The 22,317-nt window shown below is 50.3% G+C and overlaps 9 protein-coding genes across 9 annotated transcripts; 4 read left to right on the top strand and 5 right to left on the bottom strand.

Moving 5' to 3' along the window:
• Nucleotides 1-282: 282 nt before the first annotated feature.
• On the bottom strand, nucleotides 283-2,576 carry IAR55_000885 (uncharacterized protein; the record flags this gene model as incomplete). Its single annotated transcript, XM_066944017.1, has 4 exons — nucleotides 283-1,474; nucleotides 1,544-2,068; nucleotides 2,127-2,195; nucleotides 2,248-2,576. 4 exons carry the CDS (start codon nucleotides 2,574-2,576, stop codon nucleotides 283-285), a joined length of 2,115 nt encoding a protein of 704 aa, XP_066805218.1.
• Nucleotides 2,577-3,245: 669 nt separating this feature from the next.
• On the bottom strand, nucleotides 3,246-4,313 carry IAR55_000884 (uncharacterized protein; the record flags this gene model as incomplete). Its single annotated transcript, XM_066944016.1, has 7 exons — nucleotides 3,246-3,368; nucleotides 3,513-3,635; nucleotides 3,717-3,761; nucleotides 3,847-3,945; nucleotides 4,025-4,072; nucleotides 4,142-4,171; nucleotides 4,260-4,313. 7 exons carry the CDS (start codon nucleotides 4,311-4,313, stop codon nucleotides 3,246-3,248), a joined length of 522 nt encoding a protein of 173 aa, XP_066805217.1.
• Nucleotides 4,314-4,709: 396 nt separating this feature from the next.
• On the top strand, nucleotides 4,710-6,982 carry IAR55_000883 (uncharacterized protein; the record flags this gene model as incomplete). The annotated part of the gene is made up of 7 exons (XM_066944015.1): nucleotides 4,710-4,867; nucleotides 4,957-5,407; nucleotides 5,466-5,637; nucleotides 5,696-6,263; nucleotides 6,331-6,441; nucleotides 6,500-6,836; nucleotides 6,914-6,982. 7 exons carry the CDS (start codon nucleotides 4,710-4,712, stop codon nucleotides 6,980-6,982), a joined length of 1,866 nt encoding a protein of 621 aa, XP_066805216.1.
• Nucleotides 6,983-7,256: 274 nt separating this feature from the next.
• On the bottom strand, nucleotides 7,257-8,193 carry IAR55_000882 (uncharacterized protein; the record flags this gene model as incomplete). Its single annotated transcript, XM_066944014.1, has 5 exons — nucleotides 7,257-7,289; nucleotides 7,357-7,392; nucleotides 7,476-7,539; nucleotides 7,805-7,922; nucleotides 8,073-8,193. 5 exons carry the CDS (start codon nucleotides 8,191-8,193, stop codon nucleotides 7,257-7,259), a joined length of 372 nt encoding a protein of 123 aa, XP_066805215.1.
• Nucleotides 8,194-8,584: 391 nt separating this feature from the next.
• IAR55_000881 (uncharacterized protein) lies at nucleotides 8,585-11,423 on the top strand (the record flags this gene model as incomplete). Its single annotated transcript, XM_066944013.1, has 8 exons — nucleotides 8,585-8,702; nucleotides 8,851-9,124; nucleotides 9,315-9,573; nucleotides 9,659-10,037; nucleotides 10,095-10,418; nucleotides 10,473-10,816; nucleotides 10,873-11,103; nucleotides 11,166-11,423. The coding sequence occupies 8 exons, from the start codon at nucleotides 8,585-8,587 to the stop codon at nucleotides 11,421-11,423; spliced, it is 2,187 nt and encodes a 728-aa protein (XP_066805214.1).
• Nucleotides 11,424-11,853: 430 nt separating this feature from the next.
• Nucleotides 11,854-15,770, top strand: IAR55_000880 (uncharacterized protein; the record flags this gene model as incomplete). Its single annotated transcript, XM_066944012.1, has 14 exons — nucleotides 11,854-12,246; nucleotides 12,518-12,841; nucleotides 12,969-13,101; nucleotides 13,192-13,401; nucleotides 13,482-13,720; nucleotides 13,778-13,919; nucleotides 13,973-14,032; nucleotides 14,089-14,225; nucleotides 14,295-14,430; nucleotides 14,489-14,502; nucleotides 14,556-14,658; nucleotides 14,710-14,743; nucleotides 14,800-15,076; nucleotides 15,153-15,770. 14 exons carry the CDS (start codon nucleotides 11,854-11,856, stop codon nucleotides 15,768-15,770), a joined length of 2,820 nt encoding a protein of 939 aa, XP_066805213.1.
• An 859-nt stretch (nucleotides 15,771-16,629) lies between these two features.
• On the bottom strand, nucleotides 16,630-18,852 carry IAR55_000879 (uncharacterized protein; the record flags this gene model as incomplete). Its single annotated transcript, XM_066944011.1, has 5 exons — nucleotides 16,630-16,869; nucleotides 17,003-17,131; nucleotides 17,204-17,920; nucleotides 17,985-18,099; nucleotides 18,179-18,852. The coding sequence occupies 5 exons, from the start codon at nucleotides 18,850-18,852 to the stop codon at nucleotides 16,630-16,632; spliced, it is 1,875 nt and encodes a 624-aa protein (XP_066805212.1).
• A 395-nt stretch (nucleotides 18,853-19,247) lies between these two features.
• On the top strand, nucleotides 19,248-19,725 carry IAR55_000878 (uncharacterized protein; the record flags this gene model as incomplete). Its single annotated transcript, XM_066944010.1, has 3 exons — nucleotides 19,248-19,335; nucleotides 19,410-19,500; nucleotides 19,572-19,725. 3 exons carry the CDS (start codon nucleotides 19,248-19,250, stop codon nucleotides 19,723-19,725), a joined length of 333 nt encoding a protein of 110 aa, XP_066805211.1.
• A 1,383-nt stretch (nucleotides 19,726-21,108) lies between these two features.
• On the bottom strand, nucleotides 21,109-21,609 carry IAR55_000877 (uncharacterized protein; the record flags this gene model as incomplete). Its single annotated transcript, XM_066944009.1, has 1 exon — nucleotides 21,109-21,609. One exon carries the CDS (start codon nucleotides 21,607-21,609, stop codon nucleotides 21,109-21,111), a length of 501 nt encoding a protein of 166 aa, XP_066805210.1.
• Between the last annotated feature and the right edge of the window lie 708 nt (nucleotides 21,610-22,317).

Here is a 22,317-nt window from a genome sequence, read left to right as displayed (position 1 = left end):
CACGGAGGTTCTGTGGATTGCAGCTGAGAAACTGCTTGTGAGAGTGCGGTTACATGCACAAACTCGAGATAAGGAGAGATGAGACGCACACTCGGAGAAATTAAGTTACATGGATGGTCACAACATCCACAGAAATGAATGAAAGAATCAAAGACCCAAAGCCCGAAAACCCAAAGACCTTCGATGGTCAAGAACTAGGAGATGAATGTCACACCGATAAGGTCAATCAACCCCTTCCTCTACCTCCGAAGTGATCCTGGAGATCCTGTTTCAACATAACATCTACCGCTCTTCTTCCCTGAGTTCAGTCATGTGAGTCAACTTGGGACTAGGCGGAGCGCTTCGCGTTCTTGTCCTTTCGACCTCTTCCCCCAAATGATGATGCTCCCCATGGTCGTACAGAGAAGCGGTGTTGAACCCCGTACTGTCGATCTTGTCCTCTTCTGCGTCGTCGAATGGATATGAAAAGGTGGGTGCGGATACTAGATCAGGTGATGATCGACGTCTTCCCTTCCTGCTCTTCGCGATGGTCGGGTTTGACGTATGGCGAGGTTGCCACTCGGACACATGTGTCAGATCGTCAATCAAGGGAGATGCGACTTCGGGTCGGTTGTTGGTCATACCAGCTCTGGTGGAGATCAGTGGCGTAGGAGGAGTCAAGAGGATAGAAACTGAAGTGAAGTCCTCAGGCGACGTCGCGAGATCAGGTGTCGATTCAGTCGAGTATCGGTGACAAGGCAGCCCTTTCGTATACTGGTTCCAAATATCGGGATCTGGGGCTCTGAGCGATCTAAAGCTCGAGGAGGTTGTAAGACCAAGACCCAGAAGCGGTTTCGTATTTGTCATTTCGAGACTTTCGAGTGTCCAGTCGAATCCGAAACCGGCAAACATAGCATCTTCAACAGTAGTGATAGAATCGCCGAGGTCAACTCCGCCCCGTCGAAGCTGGTCTCTGTGGCGAGCGGACTCCCTTGATGTGATACCGGGCGCAAATGTATCGCGTGATGTGGTGTCATCGTTGTCCGTGACAAATCTCAGACCTAGAGTGTGAGGAAGGTCGCCGAAGGCCTGAAGATACGTGTACCTGTCTTCCCTGTCGCCACCCTGCCAAGGTCTACCACCTTCTGGGCGCTGCTTTTGAAGCACATCTGTCATAACTTTGAAGCCCAACCCCCGATCCTCCGAAATTTGTTGCCCTGTATTTCGTTTAAAATAGCTCAAAGTTGAGGGGTTGTTCAATCTTGTGCTCGACATCTGAGTTGGGGTCTCAAGTACCGGCGACACCGGTGACATCGGGTCTGACTCGGACGCATATTCCAGATGCTCGCACTGATTTTCTTCTGCCCACTTTGTAGTAGGACTATGATCATCCTCCGGATCGATTGGAGTATTTCTGTTGGAACATGACGAGTCGTCATCCTTGGAAGAACAAGCAGAAGATGATTTTGATTTGCACGGTGGGAATGATTGTGCTCTGCAAGTAACGTATCATAGCCAAATTCAGCACTGAGCCCAAAGACGTCCTCATCCCTCAAAAGCTCACCTCAGCATTGGCTGACTGTGGTCGATCTGTATCATCCCTCCAGAACTCCTCTGAAACTTCCTCCTCGTACTGATCCACAATCGCCTCTGCATCACTTGCAGCCTGTCCATCTCCTTCTTCCTTTCCTCAGCCCTCTCCAGCTCGTGCTGCAGTTTCCATGCGGCCTTGTTCATCGCGAATTTGCGATACTGCTCCAGATCGCTCAGAGTCCTTCTTCGCCTTCGAGTGCGCTGAACCGTGAGCTGAGGAGATAGCTCCAGAGATATAGGGATGCTGGTGTGTATTTCTCCAGATTCATCGTACTCGGTCAAATTAATGCGCTCTGGGAGACATCGCTCCTCAAAACGATGTTGAGGGTCAACAGTCTCGTCGTTCTCTTGATCGTCTGCGTTGGAGAAAGAGGCAGTGTCAAAGTTGGGAGAAGGGAGACTCGGGCTGTTGGGTATCACAGGGGAGAGTACCTGATTTAATCGAGGACTCGGCGGTGGTGGTGAAAAGGGGTCGATTGGTTGCAGAGAGTCGCTGCTACTTGTTGTGGGATCAGAGAAGAAGCACTGTGCCACTCGTTCGCGTGGTCACTCACTCTATGAAGTCGGGGTCGACGAAAATAGGAGCTGGTATGGAAGAGCGATTCCTGTCTACGTGCTCATCACTGAAAGGGAGCTGTCAGTTATGCTGAGAACAATTCGCAGAGATTTACTCACCTCTCCTCTTCCTCTTCTTCTTCTTCCTCCTCTAACGTCCACAGCTTCCCCATACCCATCTTGTGGTTTCCAACTCCATCCACTTCAGACATATCACTCAATCCCAGCCCACACCCGAAATGCTCTCTTCCTTTCTCACGATCTTCTGTGCTCTCACAAGTGGGGTCTGTGTCGGATTCGCAGTCGTCGTCCAGTACGCCCATGATAGGAGGAAGTGTGAGTCTTGATGGGCTTTCGGGCGATCTTTTGAGTTGACGGATGAGAGTCTCGAGCGAAGATTTGTCGGGTGGCGAGAGCGGAAGCGGAGGGTGTTGTGTCGTCGTCGACATTTTTGTTCTGGGTCACACGATCACTGATCACGGGGGCAGGGATGAGAGCAACGAGCTGAAGGGGGAAGGGAAGAGGAAGAAGGAATTTTCAATGGCGAACACTACACCTGGCCGGAAATCGATGCGACGAAGAGGTGACTAAACACGAACTCACATGTACTGCAGCTGAATGGATGAGACTGTACGGTCACAGGATTGATGATGGATGGACAAGTCAGACAAGATGAGATACATCTTTCAGAAGTGTGAGTGACGTGTGGGACTACACACAGACAACGCCCAGATGCACACACACACACAGATACACACACAACCCCGGGAATTGAATGATCGGACATGGATCCCGTCCAGAAACAAGAGTTGAAACAGGTTTCATTTCCCCTCCTCACCTAGGACGTGGCCGGTACAGTATGAAATCAGTCGCGCACACCTTTGGATTCCTTGGGTCATATCGAATCACTGATATCATGACATATGGCACAAGTTGACCAACTCTCACAGTTGCACAGAGACACGGGCTTGTCGAGTCTGGTCAGCTTCCAGTCTGCGCAGCAATGCATATCCACGCATGAGAGATCACAATGATGCCACGCTTTGACAGCGCGTGTTCTTTTGACTCGTACTGCTGGTCTCGGTTACAACCGTCTCACCACCACTGTATTCACATGTCTACTTCCTGAATCCTATAAGCCTTTCGAACCCTTCTTGCCCTTCAATCCGCATGGTATCCCATTCCGAAAGGTTCTCGGCTTTCAAACATTCCGTGTAAAACGCAATCGAAGGTTTGTTCCACTGTAACGAACGCGCGTCAGTAATGAGTAGTTCCGAGCTTTGCCTATGGACTTCAGACCAGACAACAAAGGTATGGGGGTACGGGCATCTCTCAGAGGCGAGAAGGGAAGACCAGATCACATGTGTCGAGTCATTACAACATACCTTCAAGACCCTCCATTCAACCCTTTGACAACCTCGATCTTTGGCAATCTGACCGAGTTCTCCAAAGAATCGTTTACCAAGACCTTGGTTTCGATACTCCGGTTTGACGTAAAGGTCTTCAAGCTGTATCGTCAGTCGAATTAGTATCAGCTTGGCCCCCCTATCGAGAACTGATACATCATGCAATGATACGCGTGCACTCACATAGAGACCGGGGGCTCCCAGCCAAGTAGAATAGGTGAAGAAGTACTGTGGCGAGCAAGCGGTCATCAACATCATTCTTGAGACTTTCAACCGTGAGGCTGGTAGGTGGTATGTACAAGTGGTCACTCACCAGAGCCAAACCGACCGCAATACCTTTACTGCCGTCCTCGGTGATCGTGCGGGCGATCAAACATTCTGCATAACCGTTCTCGAAGATGTTCTTGACCATCTATATGTGTAGACTACCACTCAGCCGCGTCTTCTTCACATGATTCTGAGAACTCAATGATAGCTCAGGGGTGACTTGCCAGCTCAGGAGTCGCGACCACTGATTTCTCTTCTTTCTCGTAGACGGCCTGGTTCGATGTCAGTCATTCACTCTACACCAAAACTGTTCCATGTGAATGTGGTTCTTGGACACTCACAAGCTCGATAATGAGATTCAGTAATTCGGGCTAAAGGACAATACATTGAGTGTGCATTCACTAGTCATCGAGATCCCTCTGTGATGCGGAGATGAGGTCCGAGAAATAGGTTACTCACCACATCATCCTTTGTAGCTTTCACGATCTTTGTGTTGATAGCACTGGCGGTCATTTTTGGTGTTCTCTGTGTCTTCTACTCTGATGCTCTGCCTGATATACAGTCTAGTTGGTTATCGTTGCTGTATCGCTTATACAAGTCCACCTGTCCTCGTGTTTAAGCGAAAAGAAGAAAAGCAGAAAGAAAGAAAGACGAGATCTCTGATTTTCCGAGGGACTTTTTTTTTAACTTATACTTAAAACTCCACCGGGCCACCAAGGTACACTCTTTTAGATGAGGGGATCAAATAGCTTTCACTCTCTCTGGAGACCGGTGACCTTTCTTTCCCGGGATCTCAGCACTTTCATTTACCTTTTGATTCATGACCATTGCTTGATCGTTCACTCTCACAAACAGACAACATCCTTGCCTAATCAACATCAACAACCGGCTTTGTATTCTGCCATCACTATGCCTGCCCCCACCTCGTCGCCCTGGCAAAGGCGACTCCGACGTCTGTTCCTCTTCGTAGGGACGGCTTCCACATTCTATGTCCTCTCGTCGTATATCGTGGACAGGATGCGAGAGGCTCGCATCAAAGCTATCAGAGAGAAGAGACAACGTGACCTGTGAGTGGACTTGGTATCGAGGATGAGTTGAGGGGCTGCTGCAAGAAGGACAAGCAGAAGCTGAGCCAAAAGTGTTCCGGTCTCGATAGGATGAAAAACCATTTCACCTCGTTAATCTCCACCATCTCATTCACCCTTTACGCCCTCTTACCGACACTTCAGCCTCAAGTGTTCGAGGCATATCCCGTGGAAAGTACCAGTCAAGCGCTGCAAGGTCTATCCACCACTTCTCTGTCCGCGTCAACATCTAGTGCCGAAACTTCAGAACGAGAGCAAGAGAGTCCGGAAAACTCGCTTTATCTCCATCGATCAGGTCAACATGAGCACCATTCGCAGGATCATGAACGTGACCAACATACAGCGCATGAAGATGTAAGGAATGGTAAAGACTCGGGGAAGAGTCACAGTCCTAGTACTAGTGTACAAGGCACTGAATCGTGGGCAAGCGAGTTTAGGAGAGGGAGTAGTAATAACGGGGAAGAAACGGAGAGCGAAGTACTAATCGGATCCAGTATCGGTCAACCAGAAACCGATGATGGAGTGAGCTGAACCTCAACTTTCCTTTCTGTGCAATGCTGAGCTGACAAAACATTCTCAGATGTCATCTATCGTTTCCCACTCAATATCACTACCTCCCACGGACACATCGTCCAACTCTCCTTCTCCACCTTCGGAACACTCTCACTCTGCTCAGCTCGATTCATCGCCTTCTTCTGCACCTCCGATCAGCAAAAGCAAGAAAGAGCTTTGGAAAGATCTCAAGGCGCAAAGTAAGATTGTGCATGTTCGGAAGTGGATGTTTAGGCAAGCTGACTGATATGAATCTAGGTCTGACACGTACAATTACCACAATCTACCTCCTGCCCATGCTTTACCTCCTCACTTCCTCACAACTTGCCATTCTCGCTCGCAATCGATATTTGCAAGACGTGGAGACCAGTGTCGCTGCTACATCTACCCATTCGTCCGCAGAACTGGAATATGAGGACGGTCTTCAAACACCTCGTCGAAGCTTGTCACAAGCGACTCTGACAGCAGACGATCATCCTCCAGCTAGTAACAAGAAACGAGGCTGGCTTCCTTCGTTCTCGGTAGATGCTATGGGATTGTCCGAATTCGTGGACGGCAGTACATTCCTTCTCCCTAATCCTGTTTCACTTCTCCCTACGGCTGTCACAAAATATCTCCCAGCCTTTGTGAGACCGTCTCCCACTGTTAATCGATCAAGGAGCATCACACGAGATCTAGACGAGCAAGAGATCAGGAGAGCAGAGATGCAGTCCGCAAAGGCGGAAGCGGAGAGACTGTTCCTGACATATTCGTGGTGGTTATTACACGAGGGGTGGAAGCCCGTTGCATCGAGAGTGGACCTGGCGGTAGGAAAGGTTTTTGGAAAGTGAGCTTGCTGATGTTGCCTCTGCGCATGGAAGCAACATATGAGCTGACTTGTGACCATTGAATAGTATGCCTCTCAAGAAGGATCTGACGGGTGCCGATTGGGAGCAAGGATTGAAAGAGGTTCGAGCGGAAGTAGAGATGGAATTGAGTCGGGCGGGTACAGTGGAGCTGTACGAGTGAGTTATCGTGCGTCCTTGTGGAGTCCGATGCCACTGATACAGTTTGTCAATCAAGCTTCACACCCCACCTGATTCCGACCACAATTCCCCACGCTAGCCACCTCCCGTTCCCATCACATCCTAGCGATCATTCACCTTACCTCGCTTCATTAGTTGACGAGACAATCTCCCATATTCGTTCTCCAGACGGGAGATACCTGCTCGAGAAAGGTATTGCGGCTTTGTCGGCCAATCTTTTAGATACATTGAAGAGCGAACTTTACACCCCTCCAGGAGGGTTTGGAGAGAACGAAGTGCAGACGCAACGAGACAGGAAACTTGTACATTGTTTACCGGAAATAAACAGATGGGGCAAAGGAGTCTGGGAAGGAGTACCAGACAGTGGAGTAGAGGTGAGTTGCTGACACCGAATGTCACCTCCTGGAATAACGTCGAGGAGATGTCCTGGGCTGATTGATGACGAGTACAGGCAATGTTGGCTGTACCAGAATTCGAAGGATTTGCAGCTCTTGTTTTTGGAGATTGGGCGCCGAAGTGAGACTTGGTTTTGAGAATGGGAGATTCGAGTACTTCTGAGCTTAGTATATGTTGTACGTGTAGATATGACTTTGCGGATGTCAGACGCCGTGAGGGCTGGAGACGGTAGAGCAGCAAGAAAGATCAAGCAGAACGGCAGCACCGGCCAATGACACTTTCACTTCAAAGGAGTGACTATCATCCAATAAAAAAGTGAATGCCGCACGGAACTCAGTAGATTGTCCTTTTCACACCGTATGCATCCATGTATTGCTTGACTCAACTCCACAACCGAGCTACTCGGAAGCAGCGGGGATGTTGACCTCAGGCTGGAACAGGGACGAACCACATCAGTCCATGAATGCGAACAAGGAGAACGGATGCAGAATGACTCACGTTGAAGAAAAGAGTCTGCATACCCCAAGGGAAAGGCTAGAAAGTCCGATGGATGATCAGCACGCCATTCTACTCTGTTCGGCGGACGCCATGCTGATTGTACCACTCCTCTGACTCACCTTGTTTCGGATGTTCATGTAAGAGTAAACGGGCCTCTCGGGGAGTTCACCGCCGTTCTCGTGCCTGTTAGGTTGCACGGGTTAATGGCGATTCGGTAGAACCACAACGTTACATATCCCCGCCCTGCGGCGGCGGCGGACGTCTCGAAGAGGTTGTTGCCACCTCGAATGTAGCACGTCCGTTGTTTACCCGCCCTCGAGACCACGAATGACGACTCGTGACCCCCAATCACTCCAACCTCATCTCTCTCTTCCGGAACTCCCCTTCCACCCTAAGGATCCACACACATCCCCGCACACAATCGCATGCTGACAGTTTCAACACTCACTTGAGGTGCTCGAGATGCTCGTGGTGAGCGGTTTCGAGCTTGTAAGTCCAGGCGGCACCGACGAGGGCACCGGGGATACAGACGTAGAATGAGATCTTTCGCCAGAGATCGGTGGTTTCTGCGAGAGAGTAGAGCGATAGACATTGTTGTCAGTCATCACGGATCAATTGTAAGGAAGGGGTAGACACAACGTGTGGGAGGAACATGTTCGTTCTACTATCGTAGATAGATAGATGGGAGAAACGACGACGACGACGACAAGACTCACCAGCAGCGTGAGCCCTGACAGCAGCTCGTCGAGCGACAAACTCGTTCTCACCCGCAGAGGTGGAAGCGGTAGCGAAGCCCCTGACGGCGGGTCTGACTGAACGTGCGGCGACTCGGAACATCTTTGCGGTGTTGCTTGTGATGAATATGAAGAGAGCTGAAAGTTGTCAGTGAGTGATGAAGGTGAAGGTATTGCGTAAAGACACACTGAGAGGGAGATTTGTGGGAATGGGTGTGGTGTGTGGTGATGTTGTGGACGAATCAGGAGCCCGTTTTCTTCCGTACGGTCAGATTGGATTTATCTTTTCAGGTCCTCCCATTTAAAGCGTCATTGGATCAAAGAGTGCCACTTTGATGCCACGTAGTGTCCCGACTGGAGTAACTTACAAAAGTCGCGTTTCAACCTTGAACACTGTACCTCTATCATACATATCAGCTCGTCACTCCTTCCTTCCTCCTGCATTGGATGCAGACTGAGAAGCGACCTGGTAGTGGTTGTTAACACGAACCACCATGGCACCGGGAATCTCCTATGACGAGTCGGGGTCACTCGCCAGCTATTTCGGAGTGACGTTCCTCACCCTCGTACTGGTACCTTGGACTTGGGCAGTGACGAGACCTAGTAACAAAGGTGGGCTCAGGACAAGTGTCATGGAATCGTCAATGGTTCAGATCGCTGATTGTTTTTTGACCTATCCCGTCGCTCCTGCTACCAACCGACGACATCTCTCTCGACCTCTCGCCGCATTAATACTCCGCTTATTGCTTATTGCCCACAGACAACTTGAAACCCCTCTGTCCCTGTCCGACATGTACTTCCTCTCCTGCCCGAATCGCCCAACTCAAATCATCCTCTCGAAAACGAAAAGCCATCAGACGATACATCCCTCTGGTCCTGGCTTGGGGTCTGTTGGTCTATCTCTGCTACGGTTTGTCGCATGCGCCGAGATTGGGTGAGGGGACGGTGTATAACCCGTTTGAGATTCTGGGGATAAGCGACTCGAGTACGGAGAAACAGATAAAGAAGCATTACAAGAAGTTGTCGTTGCAATTGTGAGTGGTACACCAATACATCTCATGGCGTCGTATGGCTTGCGTCTTGCTTCGCTCTCCGGCTCCCCGTCTTTCAATATCCCACTCCTCCTTTCTCCACTGCCTTTCCCTCGGATTCCTTCCTCGTTAATTTCACCCTGCTTCGGAGATCGATCGGCCCACTTTGCTGACACTGGTTGACACGCCGCAGCCACCCAGACAAAATCAAGCTCGCAGATAATCAGACGAAAGAAGAAGCCGACGAAAAATTCGTCCAACTTACCAAGGCCTACAAATCCTTGACGGACGAAGTGACCCGAGAGAACTTGGTCAAATATGGCAATCCTGATGGACCACAGCAAAGAGAAGATAAAATCGCCATCCCACAATGGGTAGTCGAAGGGAAGAACAGTATCTGGGTCCTGGGTGCTTATGGCTTGGTGCTCGGTGGTGGAATCCCTTGGATCGTCGTGAGTTGTGCTTGTTTCCTCGCTCCTGTCGGTCTCATGCACCTGATTGCCGCACGGAAGCTGAATGATAACCTCTCTTACATAGGGCCGATGGTGGTTCGCACAACGACGACTCACCCGAGACGGTATACTTAATCCGACCGCCGAGATTTTCTTCCACCAACTTCGCGATGATACCGACTTCACCTCCCTGATCGCTCTTCTCGCTTCTGCTTTGGAGCTTCACTCTGTTCTAGGAGGAAAGAAGAAGGTCAGCAAGAAGGAGAGGAAAGAGAGGCAAGCTAAAGTGGAGGAGTTGGAGAAGGTGCTCGAGGAGAAGAAGCTTGAGATTGGGATTGAGGAGAGTCCACTGATGAAGCAGGAGAGCAAGGTGATTATCACCAGCGCTGTGGCAAGGAGGGCTAGAGCTCTACTCTGGGCACATCTGCTGAGAGTGGACCTGGATGACGCGGAAATGCGTTCTGGTGAGTGAAGCAAAACCGAGTAGTGACGAGAAGTGATTAACCTGGCCGTTTGTGCAGAGATCATCGCTGTCCTTCGAGTACTCCCTCCTTTGCTCAACGCTCTCCTCAATATCGCTCTTGCTCACAATTGGCTCGCTACTTCCTTACTCTGCATTAAGGTCCAGCCTGCTCTCGTTCAAGCGCTCCCGGCCGATGCCTCTCCTTTGGCTCAACTGCCAGGTATCTCTCCTGAAAAAGGTACCGAGCTGCAGATCGTCAAAAAGGCAGAAGGACTCAAGTGGTTGGAGAGGTTCGTCAAGTCGGATCATGTGGATACCACCGAGGCCGATGTCGTGGCAAAGTACTGGCCGAGATTAGAAGTGATCAGTGCAGAGTTCAAGGGTGAGCGTCCCGGCATCATTCCAGATCGAAAGAGATGCTGATGAGCGCTTCCAGTTGGCGGAGAGAGCCTTGTTACTCCCAGCTCGATCGTCGATCTTACATACAAAGTCCGATATATCTACCCTGGCACACCGTATTCCACCTCGAAAAATAAACCTAGGAGTCTTCTCCCAGACGGCGATGCGCACGAGAAGGCCGGCTCAGAGAACGGCGTGGCGGATTCTGTCGCTGATGTGGAGGAGTCGGTGACCAAGGTTGAGCAGGAGAAGGAAAAGCCAAGCCCTGTGGATGTGAAAGAAAAGGTCGTGGAGAAGCTTGATGTCGCTTCTAAAGGCAAAGAAGTGACGGAGCAAGAGGTTCCGCCGAACGGTTACGCCCATGCTCCGCGTTGGCCTCAAGTGAGTGCCTCTCGGACAATCTAGACTGGTGTTCGTTCACTAACTTGTAAGCATAGCTCCGAAAACCTAACTTCTACGTCCTCCTTGGTGACTCCAAGCTTGACAAGGTCATCGTTCCCCCCGTGAAAATCACAGATATCCCCTTCCCTCGCTCAGATGGGTTGCCTTCTGAACCTAAAGAATTTACTCTGCAATTCCAAGCTCCTCCAGAGCCTAACTTGTATTCATTTGTCGCTCATTGGCGAAGCGACACCTATCTCGGTGCTGATGTGCATGTCCCGATCATGGTGAGCGCGGGTATTGGCCAGCTTATCGGTCGAAGCTGACGAAGGATGTTTGATCTCAATAGCTCAAAGTGGAATCTCCACCAGATGAAGAATCAGGGGATGTCGCCGATGATATCTCAGAACCGGACGAGGATACACTTGCCGGTCAAATGGCTATGATGAGAGGGGAGAAGGTGAGACCTTCAGGTGTACATGGAGGTCACGAGGATGATGATGATGACGAGAGTGGAAGCGAAGATGAGTATGAGAGTTCGAGTGACGAAGAAGGACCAAGGAGAACGAAGGCGTATAATGAGGATAGCGATAGTGACAGTGATTGAGAGGCGGCAAATTGCATGCATCATGGTCGTTGGTCTGTTGTGGGACTGCAAGATCGTAAGATCTCGATCCAAAGTGATGAATACGTTTGATCGACCTGATATATCGTCAACAATCAACAGGCGCGTGTATCATTGATGTGAAGTTGACCGATGTTTCGTTACGTGGCTTCGAAGGATGTAACGCTCTTCTCTCGACATGATTTGCAGATCATCTCCAACAGCTTACATCCCATCACCTCGTCATCTCCATTCAATTAACGGCCTGGCTTGAGCAGGACATCGAGTCATCGACAGTCAAGTGCGGCCCGACCTGAGCACTGGTTCTACGACCTTTGATCATCTTCCTCAAGACCAAGAACAAGCATACGACCGCCTGAGAGGACGAAGAGCGACACTTCTTTCTCTCCGTTTGATTCCCACTTCCATCAAGATGTTCGCCGTTGCTTCGAACCTCTTCTCCAAGACATCCTACTTATCAGCATACACCATCCATTCCTCATCCTCGTCTTCCTCCTCACCATCCTCATCATCCACTCATCTCCCCTTCGCCACATCATCCTCCTCCGCCTCTTCCGCTACACCATCTACCGCTAGCACAGCGAACGGTACTTCTACGAGCGGCACTACGTCCGGAACGTCAACGACGGTGGTCAAACCTTTCAATGTGGGCTTATGGCGAGTCAGTAGCGGGACTCATAAGACGACAAATAAGGAAGTGTCAGTATGGACATTTGAGAAGAAGGTGTTGGATGGGGTCAAGCCGGGTGTCGCGATGAATGGGATGGGCGGGAAGGAATGGGTTTTGGAACAGTTGAAAAAGGAGGTAAGTGTGTGATTTCATATGGGTCTGCTCATGGTTGTCATATTCGTGATGATCTGAGGGGGTTTCGGTCTCGGTGCTCGCTGCGTGGAGAGGAGAGAGTGTCATCTCGATTTGACGAGGTGGTCCGAAGATGTGACTGCGTCCCGGTCGTTGGAGCTCGGATGAAGCGGATCGACCAATTATCTCCCATATTGGCCAAGCTTGACTCCAGAATGATCTGTCAGCCCTATCACACTGTTGCTCACACTGCGTTCCATTATCCACCCTTTAGGCATCATCGCTATCGCGACTTCGACACCCCGACATACTGCACATGGTCGAACCGCTCGAAGAATCACGATCCGAACTGACATTCATCACCGAACGAATCACCTCCTCCCTCTCTACTCTCTTCTCAACAGCTTCCACCTCGTCTGCCCTTCGAGGAGGTAGACCACCTGCCGGTGAAGGTTCTGCTAGAGGGGAAGTGGATTTGGATGAGACTGAGATACAGAAGGGGACGTTGCAGGTGGCAAAAGGGCTGGGGTTCCTGCACAATCAGGGGAAAGTAGTGCATCTGAATTTAGGTCCAGAGGCCGTAGTCATCAATTCAAAGGTGTGTCAAGCCTTGGTCCATCTGTGCTCGAACAGACCACCCCCAGTGCGACCTGAAGGCGGTCCACAAGCAATTCACGGCTCCTTTTTAGAAGGTTGCGCTAACCCTGTCATCTTCGTCAATGTAGGGAGACTGGAAATTGACAGGATTGTCACATACTACCCCGCTGAATCAACCAGACGGGTCGCCCACGAAATACGTCTTTCCAGAGACTGATCAAAGATTACCCCCGCAAGTCCAGTGGAAGCTGGACTATCTAGGTAGGCTACTTCCTCCTTGCTTCAGATCCATACCCTCAAATACACGAGACGAATGACTTTTGGGCTGATTCACTGTGCTCATTTTGAAAGCTCCTGAATACGCCCTCGATTCCACCCTCACACCCTCATCCGATCTATATTCCCTTGGATGTCTGCTTTACGCTGTCCACATGGGTGGTAAGCCACCGTTCCAAAACCGAGGTTCGATGCAAAGTCTACGAGACAACGCTGAGGGTTCTTTGATACGGCGAGAGTGGATGAGCGGGTCGAAGTGGGAACAGTGTAGTCCTGAACTCAAGGGTGGGTCTCATTGAACCTGCGTCGAAATGGGTCCTGGTAATTCTAGACTTGAGATTGGTATTAATGACTTCAATCTTTAGATTTACTTCCCCGCTTGCTTACACGGAATCCCGCGAACCGAATATCGCTTGCGTCTCTCCCTTCACACTCATTCTTCTCGTCTTTGGCCATCTCAACCCTCAATTTCCTTGATCCGACCACCTTCGCATCGAAACCACGAGAAGAGAAGGCGACATTCCTTCGAGGTTTGGTGAGAGTCCTACCCACCTTCTCAGAGCGGTTGAGGAAGGGCAAAGTGCTGCCTAGTCTGTTGGAGGAGGTGAGCTGAGCTACTGCATCCTTGAGGGCCAACCGAGGGCTCATGGAATACTTATAGATGAAAGATCCATATCTTTTGCCTTTCATCTTACCCAATGTGTTCGAGATCTCGAGGGGGCTGAGCAAGGACGAATTTGCTGGGGTGTTGCCAAGCCTGCAACCGCTGTTTGCATTGAAGGATCCACCACAAAATATGCTCAGTGAGCCTTGCCTCTTAGCATTCAGGTGCGCCGTCAGCTGACCTCCCGGACAGCTTTGTTGGAGCATTTATCCCTGTTTGAGGAGAAGACCACTCCTCCGATATTCCGAGAGAGTAAGTAGTACATGGTGGACTTGACTACAACCTCGTTAACTGTGATGGCGGAATAGACATCATGCCTCTGATCTACAACTCTCTCGAATGTGAACATCTTCCCGTCCAAGAACGAGTGCTCAAAACCGTACCGCGTCTCTGCGAGGTACTCGACTACGGGACAGTACAAAATGTCCTGCTCGTTAAAGTGGCTGTATGTGCAAATCCAGCTGTCGGCATGGCATCAGTATCATCAGCTGATGTCGATGGGAATATCGGACAGATTTTGTTCACCAGGACCAGGATCTTGTCTGTCAAAGTCCAGACACTGGAATGCTTCAAAGCAATGGTGAAGACTTTGGATAAGGCGACACTGACCACGAAGCTCGTACCACTGTTAGCGAAGATCAAGACGAAGGGTAAGCTCTTTCCGCTATGGGCTGGGTGAACATAGATGGCCTGACGATCAATCTTCAGAACCGGCTGTCATGGTCAGTTCATCGACACTCTTTGGGTAGCGCAGCGGAGCTGACGCGTCAAACAGATGGCCACTCTCGCTGTACACGAAGCAATGGGGGCGAAGGTCGATAGGGAAGCAACAGCGACGCTTGTTCTACCGCAGCTTTGGTCAATGTCAATGGGTCCCTGTGGGTGAAACATTATGCCGGTAAGAAGAATACGCTAATATCGAACTACAGTGCTCAATGCAGAGCAGTTTGGCCGATTCATGACGTGAGCTGAAAGTCCCGTTTCCGCGCGGTCTGCCGGGCTGACACCTGGTCGTATAGCGTGATCAAGACTCTTGGAGCACGAGTTGAACAAGAACATTCCCAACATCTTCGAGACGTCCATCGAATTGAGCAGCAGACGGCAAGCTTGTCAGCGAGCAATGGTTTCTCCACAGACGGAAGCCGCGGTCTGACGCACTTGGGCGGAGGCGAAGTGGACTTTGAGACCTTGGTCAGAGGTGGATCTGCAGTACCATCACCTAATCCTGCAGTCGGCTTGACCGAGCCGTGGGATGATGAGGGGTGGCTGAATGGCGGCGACACAAATGGTGGTCTCGTGAGTCTACTCTGCATGGCTCTTTCACCCGAGAGTTGGAGTGAAATGCTAATCGAATTCCTGTTTATGGTAGCAGACATCCACATTCCCTTACCTGAGTATGAATTCTACCGGAATGTCATCATTCCCAGTGACTACACCTGCTCCTACATCACCAGCCCAACCCGTTATCCGGCCTAGCCCGATCTCTCATGCCAGCTCATCGCGGCTCAAAGCCAGGCCCGTCCCACCATCAAACTTTAACGCGTCGGCATTTACGGAGAGCTCTGCATCCAGTAACCCTATGATTCCCACGCCGTCAACATTCGCATCCTCTCCAGCTTTAGCACCACTACGACCTCAACCACAAAGCCAATTAACCGAAAGTCCCATTCTAGCACCGCAAGTCAAGAACAATCCGCCGTTCTACGGAGGCTCAGGCTCAGGCTCAGCATCGGTAATGGGCGGAGCAAATTACAACGTCAATCTTTCACCTCAAGCCCCAGCACAAAACCGTTATGCCAATCAACCTCTATCATTCATGTCTACCCCTTCTCAGCCACCTACTCAACCAATGCAGCCTGCTGTGAAGCCGCCACCCGGCTGGGCGCCAGGATTGATGCAACCTACTGCTGCGTCGAAGCCCGTTTGGGGGAAGAGTGGGGCAGGAGCAGGTGGTACGCAGGATTGGGGCGATTTCGATCCGCTTAAGTGAGATGGGAGTATCGGTTCATGGGCGGACGACTAATACCACCTCATGGGGGTCGGCCAAGGTTGGATGTGTTCAGCTTGAACATAAGGCAAGGCAAACGTATGTAATGAATGCTAGTGCAGCAAGGGCAAATGTAATTTGGTTAACCCAGTAGTATGCTAGTAGTTGAGGCATGTTAATGTGCGTTTATAGAGTGCTCAGATGGAGCTGCAATTGATGCGTAATAATTAAATGAGTAGTGAGTGAATTTATAATGTAAAATAAGGGGGGTTAATTAATGTCAAGTATCAATACTACGATTGTACTGGCATCATTAGGTATGCGTGGTATGGTGTTGGGCTTGGAATTGTCCATTCTAGAGAGTTACTATGCACTGATTCTGTTAGGAAAGATGGAGTACTTGTGTAGAATTGTGGAGCTCCCCAAGGATTCATTGAAGCAGCTGGTTGTGCTGTTAGCATGTCGTAAATCACGTATAGAAATACAGCTGTAGCCGCTACTGAGATCATTGATCCGATAGAGCTAATGTAGTTCCATCCTTCGTAAGCGTCAGGGTAATCAGGAATTCGACGAGGCATACCTGCTAGTCCTAGGAAGTGTTGTGGCATGAATGTAGTGTTTACACCGATGAATAGTGTCCAGAAGTGGATTTGTGCTAGTCGTTCGTTGTATGACTTACCAACAGGAATTAGATATTGGCGCATCGCACCTTTAGTGTACTGTGATGAGGACAGTATGTCGACCAGGTGGCACAGGTATGATGCCTTGGTGAACCATAGTCATACAAGTCTTGCAGATGACCATCATGCATATCGTTCGTGAGATGTCGTCAAACAGCACAAACTCCTCGTTTCATTGCTCACTACAGCTCAGCATCTCCAATATCAACGTCCATCTTAATTTCCTGGACTTGATCTTCCTGACCCTTGACCACGTCAGATCCGTCATCTTGCACCACCTCCACCACCTTGTTCCGTTCCTTTCCTTCCGCTTCTGCATCACCGGGTTTGAGCTCTACTCCGTCGAGCATATCGTTGGCGACTAAGAATCTGATCGTTTGTGATAACTGTGATAGAGTGTTTTGAATAGGATTGGCAAGGAGCTGTATGCGGTGATAAAAGTCGTAATCAGCGCCAAACGCAGAATAAATGGTCGAAGTTTGTATGGGTGAGAAGTCATTTCGAGAGGGGGAGCATAGAGATAGAGGTGGGATGATGCGGGAAATGACGACTCACAGAACCGAGTAGACTCGGTCTGGAGAAAGGATTATTGTGTTTCTTGATCTGAGGTTGACGAGATGCTTTCTTCTTCTCCACATCATCACCATGAGTCCCTCCGGCACCAGTAACTGTCGTTCCATTGGACTGTAAAACCGACCGAACCGGATCAAGTCAGCTTTGATCCAAGCATTGGACGGCTGGTCCACCGAGACATACCTTGGTATGAGCGAAACGACACCTGTCTCCGAACTTACATCGACCTGATGCTGCATAGAATTTACAGATTGGTCTGGACGGGGTTCCCGAAATATGGTCTTTGACCGCCGTTTCTGGCGCAGAAGCGATCGCAGGAATTGACCCAGGCAGCAGCTTTGTACCGTGTTCGCTCTTTACTTCAGACGCGGAATCGGAGTCGGAATCGGAGTCGGAGTCGGAGGTCGTATCGGATGACGAGTCAGATTCTGTTTCCGCGCTCTCCGAGCCATCTTCGCTGGAAGGAGTATCGTAGTCTCCCAGTGCAGCCAGGGCATTGGTCTCCTTCTCCTTGATATCTGCGCTAGGCGAGGTTGGGCCCACGAATGATGGTCGGGACGCTTCGTCTGTCGACACAGGTGCATCACCTCTTCCCCACCCTCGATCCAAAGTCCTTCCCTCACCTGTATATCCTCCTCGTCCCGTACCTCTGCCTCTGCCTCTTCCCCTTTCTTCCCTTCCTCGACCTCTACCTCTTCCTCGGCCTCTGTCCCAACGACCATGTCCACCACCAGCTTGTCCGTCATCAGTCGCCGCCGGTCGGGGTTTCGCTTCCCTCCCCCATTCTTCCGCCATAAAAGCAGCATCATTACGACCACCCATACCACCTCTGCCTCCTCTCCCCCGTCCTCCGCGAGACGGAAACTCTCCACGAGCGATAGCTGCTTTGCGCTCTTCTGCCTAAACAACCGTCAGTTCCACTTGTTAGTTCTCGATCTCTGACGGATACAAGATACCCTCTCACCTTCTCTTGCATCCGTCTCGAGCTTGGCCATTTGGCTTTACGTTCCGCTATCCACTTTTCTATCTGTTCAGGCGTATCCAACGTGATGTTCGTCCCCTGTATAGGTGGGAGTGGTCTACGATCAAGTCACATCGCACATGAGCATGACAAATTCAAGTCGACAACAGGTTTTCTGAAAAGACCATATGGCTTACCCTTTGCGCGTTGCGAATCTCTCTTCTTCCTCACTCCTCTCCACCACCCTTCCAGCAGGGAAGATCAGATGTCTATCCCCCTCATGGATCTCCACGTCTTCTCCTGACCCGACAAATTTACATCCTGGATGAGAACAATTTCTCCACGGTTTGAACGAATCACCTCCACTTGCCATTGTTGTGAGGTCCGCAACAAGGGGAGGTTGGTTTGGACGTTGTTTCTTTGTCAGAGGCGGTTGAGATGTCCCGGAGCTTGAGGAAGGAAAGGGATGGTTGTTCAGGTAGGTCGAAGAGAAGGCGTAGCCATCAGGAGTCGTCACTGGTCGAGGTTGGAATAACGACTGACCGAAAGACGGTCCTCCAGCTAGCGGAGAGTAGAATGGTTGAGCAGGATACAACGGTGCAGTTTGATAGCCTCCACTAGCTTGGTAGCCCCCGCTTGTCTGATAGCCTCCCGTATAGTTGGTATTGTACGACGTCAAGGGGGAGGGCTGAGGCGGGTAGTAGCTCGTTTGAGGTTGAGGTACATATGAGTATTGTTGCTGTTGTTGTTGGTACGAGGGACGCGATGGAGATGGTCCAGCAGTACCTGAAGCCGTGGAGGTGGGAGGGAAAGCCGGTCGAGAGGGAAGCGAAGGATGAGGAGGAAGAGGGAAGGGCTGGCGTGAGTTCATCGTGCCAGACTCTGTTGGTCTGGCCGTCAACCTCTATGTATCAGCAGAATTGATGAGAAGCGATCAGATGAGATAACTTTGATACAGACAGATCTTATACATGAAACCTGCTCTCAATCAACTTTTCTGGAGTGCACCAGTTCAAAATAAAGTGATGACGTCCTCATTTCTCTTGTTTCCATCGCGACAAAGTCGGATATCTGTTTATTTTGAAACCAGTTGCATCGACCATCGACTCGGTCTTTCCACTTGGTCTTCGACAGGCATAGAATCACAACGGCTTCCCCACGAGACGATACACGTACATCTGGAACAGACTGAACTGGACACTTCCCATCCATCAGCATAGCACAAGCTCATCTCGTAAGACTCAACCCAGCTGCTCATCACACAAAATGGAAGCCCTGTCTCGAAGAGAAGAGCAGGATATCATGGAGACTGCAAAGTCAGAAGCACTCAAACATTGTGATAGTCATGTAGCTGGTGAGTGAGAATAATATCATTCGCCTCACTACTGGTTTTGTACACCGATTCAACGGTGCTGAGATTATGCTCAGCTTTCGCCGATTGCGCTACTGGACGAACGTTCTCGCTGCCTTTTGCTTGTAAGGGGAAATTGGACGCTATGCAAGGGTGCATGAAGGACTAGTGAGTCAACATTTGTTATTTGAATGTTACCTCTTCACAGACTTCACGCACTGATCCGGACGGTATGACAGTATGACACAAGAACGACTAGACGCTATGAAACTCGAATACATTGCACATCGATCGGAGAACGGACGTCTAGCCGTGGAGGCACTACGGAAGAGCAGGGCAGACAAGTTACGAAAGATGGCCGGATTGGCAGAGGAAGCCCCAGCGAGAAGATGACGGGAGATGGAGATCAGCTTGGGATTCGAAACGGACATGAGACGAGGGGTCGTGGCTTGGTTGGTGACATCGCATCCACATGACATTCACATCGGTCAGAATGCCCACACCAACGCACTGATCGTCGGTAAGAATTGGCTGTTTCAATGGTGTGTTTCATCAAGTAAATTCTGCTCACGGACAAGCATACATCATGACTGACATAGTTATAACACACGTCGGTATTCATCTCGAGTTCTTCGTTTCCACAGGCTTCGGTCTTCATTCTCGACAAGGATCGTTCCCACTGGAGGCCATTCTATGACTAGCTACGGCTGACTGCGGCTGACCCTGTCCCGCACTCGATGAGAAGTTCTCCACAGTGCTTTGAGACTGAACATGCCCGTCGAACCCCTTCGATCCAGTGGATACTGGTTTTGGAGGCAAGTCTTTGGAGGTCCGAGGAACAACGACAGAAGGACGAGCGGCGTCATCTCTGGGCTTACCTGAAAATGGTGGACAGAAAAAGAATCAGGTCAAGAGCACGACTTATTCTCTTGAGGGGATTTGGAAAGCGTCACTTACTCTCGATGCTCTTCGCCGAAGTGCACACAAACGACTGATCGCTATCGTAGCCCTCGTCGTCCCGCGTCACAGTGGTTGCACTCGCTGTCACTGAGTGAAATTATAAGCTGGGGTGAGCATCACTATTGAAAAGCGGCAACATCGGTCAAAGAATCCGCGATCTGCAGTAGAAGCCCCTTCACACCTATGACTTGTGTCCTGAAAAGGATGCAGTACCGACGTAGAAACACTCACCTCTATCAGTGCGGTCAGAAATGGTATCCTTTGACATACTATGGGAAACGTTCTCTCGAGTCATGATCTCTGCTCGTTTCATTCAAATTCTACTGTATTGACGGTTGGCGGCTCTAGCAACACATGATAAGGGAAACGAAAGAACGATCTCTGAAGAACACGCATAACATATGTGGAGTCACGCTACTGTCACAGTGCTTCGAGAAGACGTCCACCTCGATAGAGGTCAGATACATAGATTTTGCGATCTCGTTGTCCACATCCTTCTGCAAGGAAGTTCTCATCCTTTGTAACACGAGAAGTCGACTATGAGATCTTTTGTTTGTCAATACGAATGATGACATATTCTCTGGGAGACAGGGCGGGAGCTTCCATTTGATTTCGAAGGGCTGCTCATTGTAATTGAGTGGTATGACGGACGCTTCTGAAGACCAAGGTCAGGACTGACAGATACTATGTCGTTCGGCTCTAGGTCTTCTGATATCGCTCAGTCAACCGCCATGTTGGATATGGCAACCAAATCAGATTTTCATTTCTCACATCACAAAGAGGTATGAAATCCTCTCCACGAAGACCACAAGGTACTCATTGTCTACTACGTCTCGTGGGATCTCTTTGCGCCCATTCCGCGTCAGTGTACATGTTGATCTCTTCCTTTGTATAAACTTCCCTTGGCACTGTCAGGCTCATGGCAATCAGATTGGTACCGGGCGGGCCCTCTGAAGTGAACTTGGGCTGAATGGTGCTGAGGTCAATGTACTGATACACGTCGCCTGTCGTTGAGGCGTTGCTCGAGACATTGACACTTGTGACCGGGACGGTTGCTCTGCCAATGCTTGATGTAATAGCCGTCCTATCCAGGCCAGCGGAAGGAGGACTGAACTGGTTCATTGAGGACGGTGGTCTGCCGTACATACCCTCTGCCATATCCTGTCCTCGCATACTCGGTGGGACAATCGGCATATAGTTGCCAGGAGCAGCGGCTCTGAATTGGCTCATCGCGGGCAAAAGTGGCCTTCCGTTCATGACAGTCATCATGCCCGGTCCAAGCATGCGAGGATGAGTGCTCATCCTGGGATCGACCATACGACTACCAGTGAAAGCAGCGCTTTGTCCAGGGTTGGGCTGCGACCAGCTGCCATCTGAAGTTGGCCAGCTACCATCGGGTCTCCTGCGAGGGCATGAAGAGGAGTTTGTGTCTGAAGGACAAAATCAGTGAGAGACACAAGCCACTGAGACTGTCGGACTGTCGTTGACGGAGTGGTGAGTACTCACCTCGATTAGGAGCGGAAATGTTACTACGAATGCTAGAAGCGGTTGTTCAGAACATGCTGTGTGTGATCTGGGACGGTGATAGGAATGTGTTGGATCTGGAAAGCAATGCTGGTGTGCGTGATTGCGTTGTAAGAGGCAGAACAAAGCGTTCTTCAGTAGCCACCAAAGGGTCACAGTCCATCACTCAGCTTCTTTGGACAAGCCGATGTTGTCCTTTCAATTTCATCTGTTCCAATTCAAGTGAGTATCCGTTCACCTAGACTCATTTCGATTGAATCCTTATCGCGATGTGTCACTAGGAGGCGCTGACATCTGGTTGCTGTGTCGCGCATGAAAGGTTGCCCTATGGCGTAATCTACCAGCGTATGAACGGATACATCTGAATACCGATCCCCTGTGTTTTGTCAGACGGCGTCATGACAAGGTTGCCTCCTCCTCACACGCCTCTTCCAAGGGCAGGTAGGCACTCAGTCTGCGAACTTGTCTACCAACAAGTCACAACAGATGGGGTACAAGGAT

The sequence above is a fragment of the Kwoniella newhampshirensis genome, chromosome 2 (assembly GCF_039105145.1).
Source record: "Kwoniella newhampshirensis strain CBS 13917 chromosome 2, whole genome shotgun sequence".
Lineage (NCBI taxonomy): Eukaryota > Fungi > Basidiomycota > Tremellomycetes > Tremellales > Cryptococcaceae > Kwoniella > Kwoniella newhampshirensis.
The sequence above is the reverse complement of the archived record's forward strand: the minus strand, read 5'-3'. Positions and strand labels throughout refer to the sequence as shown.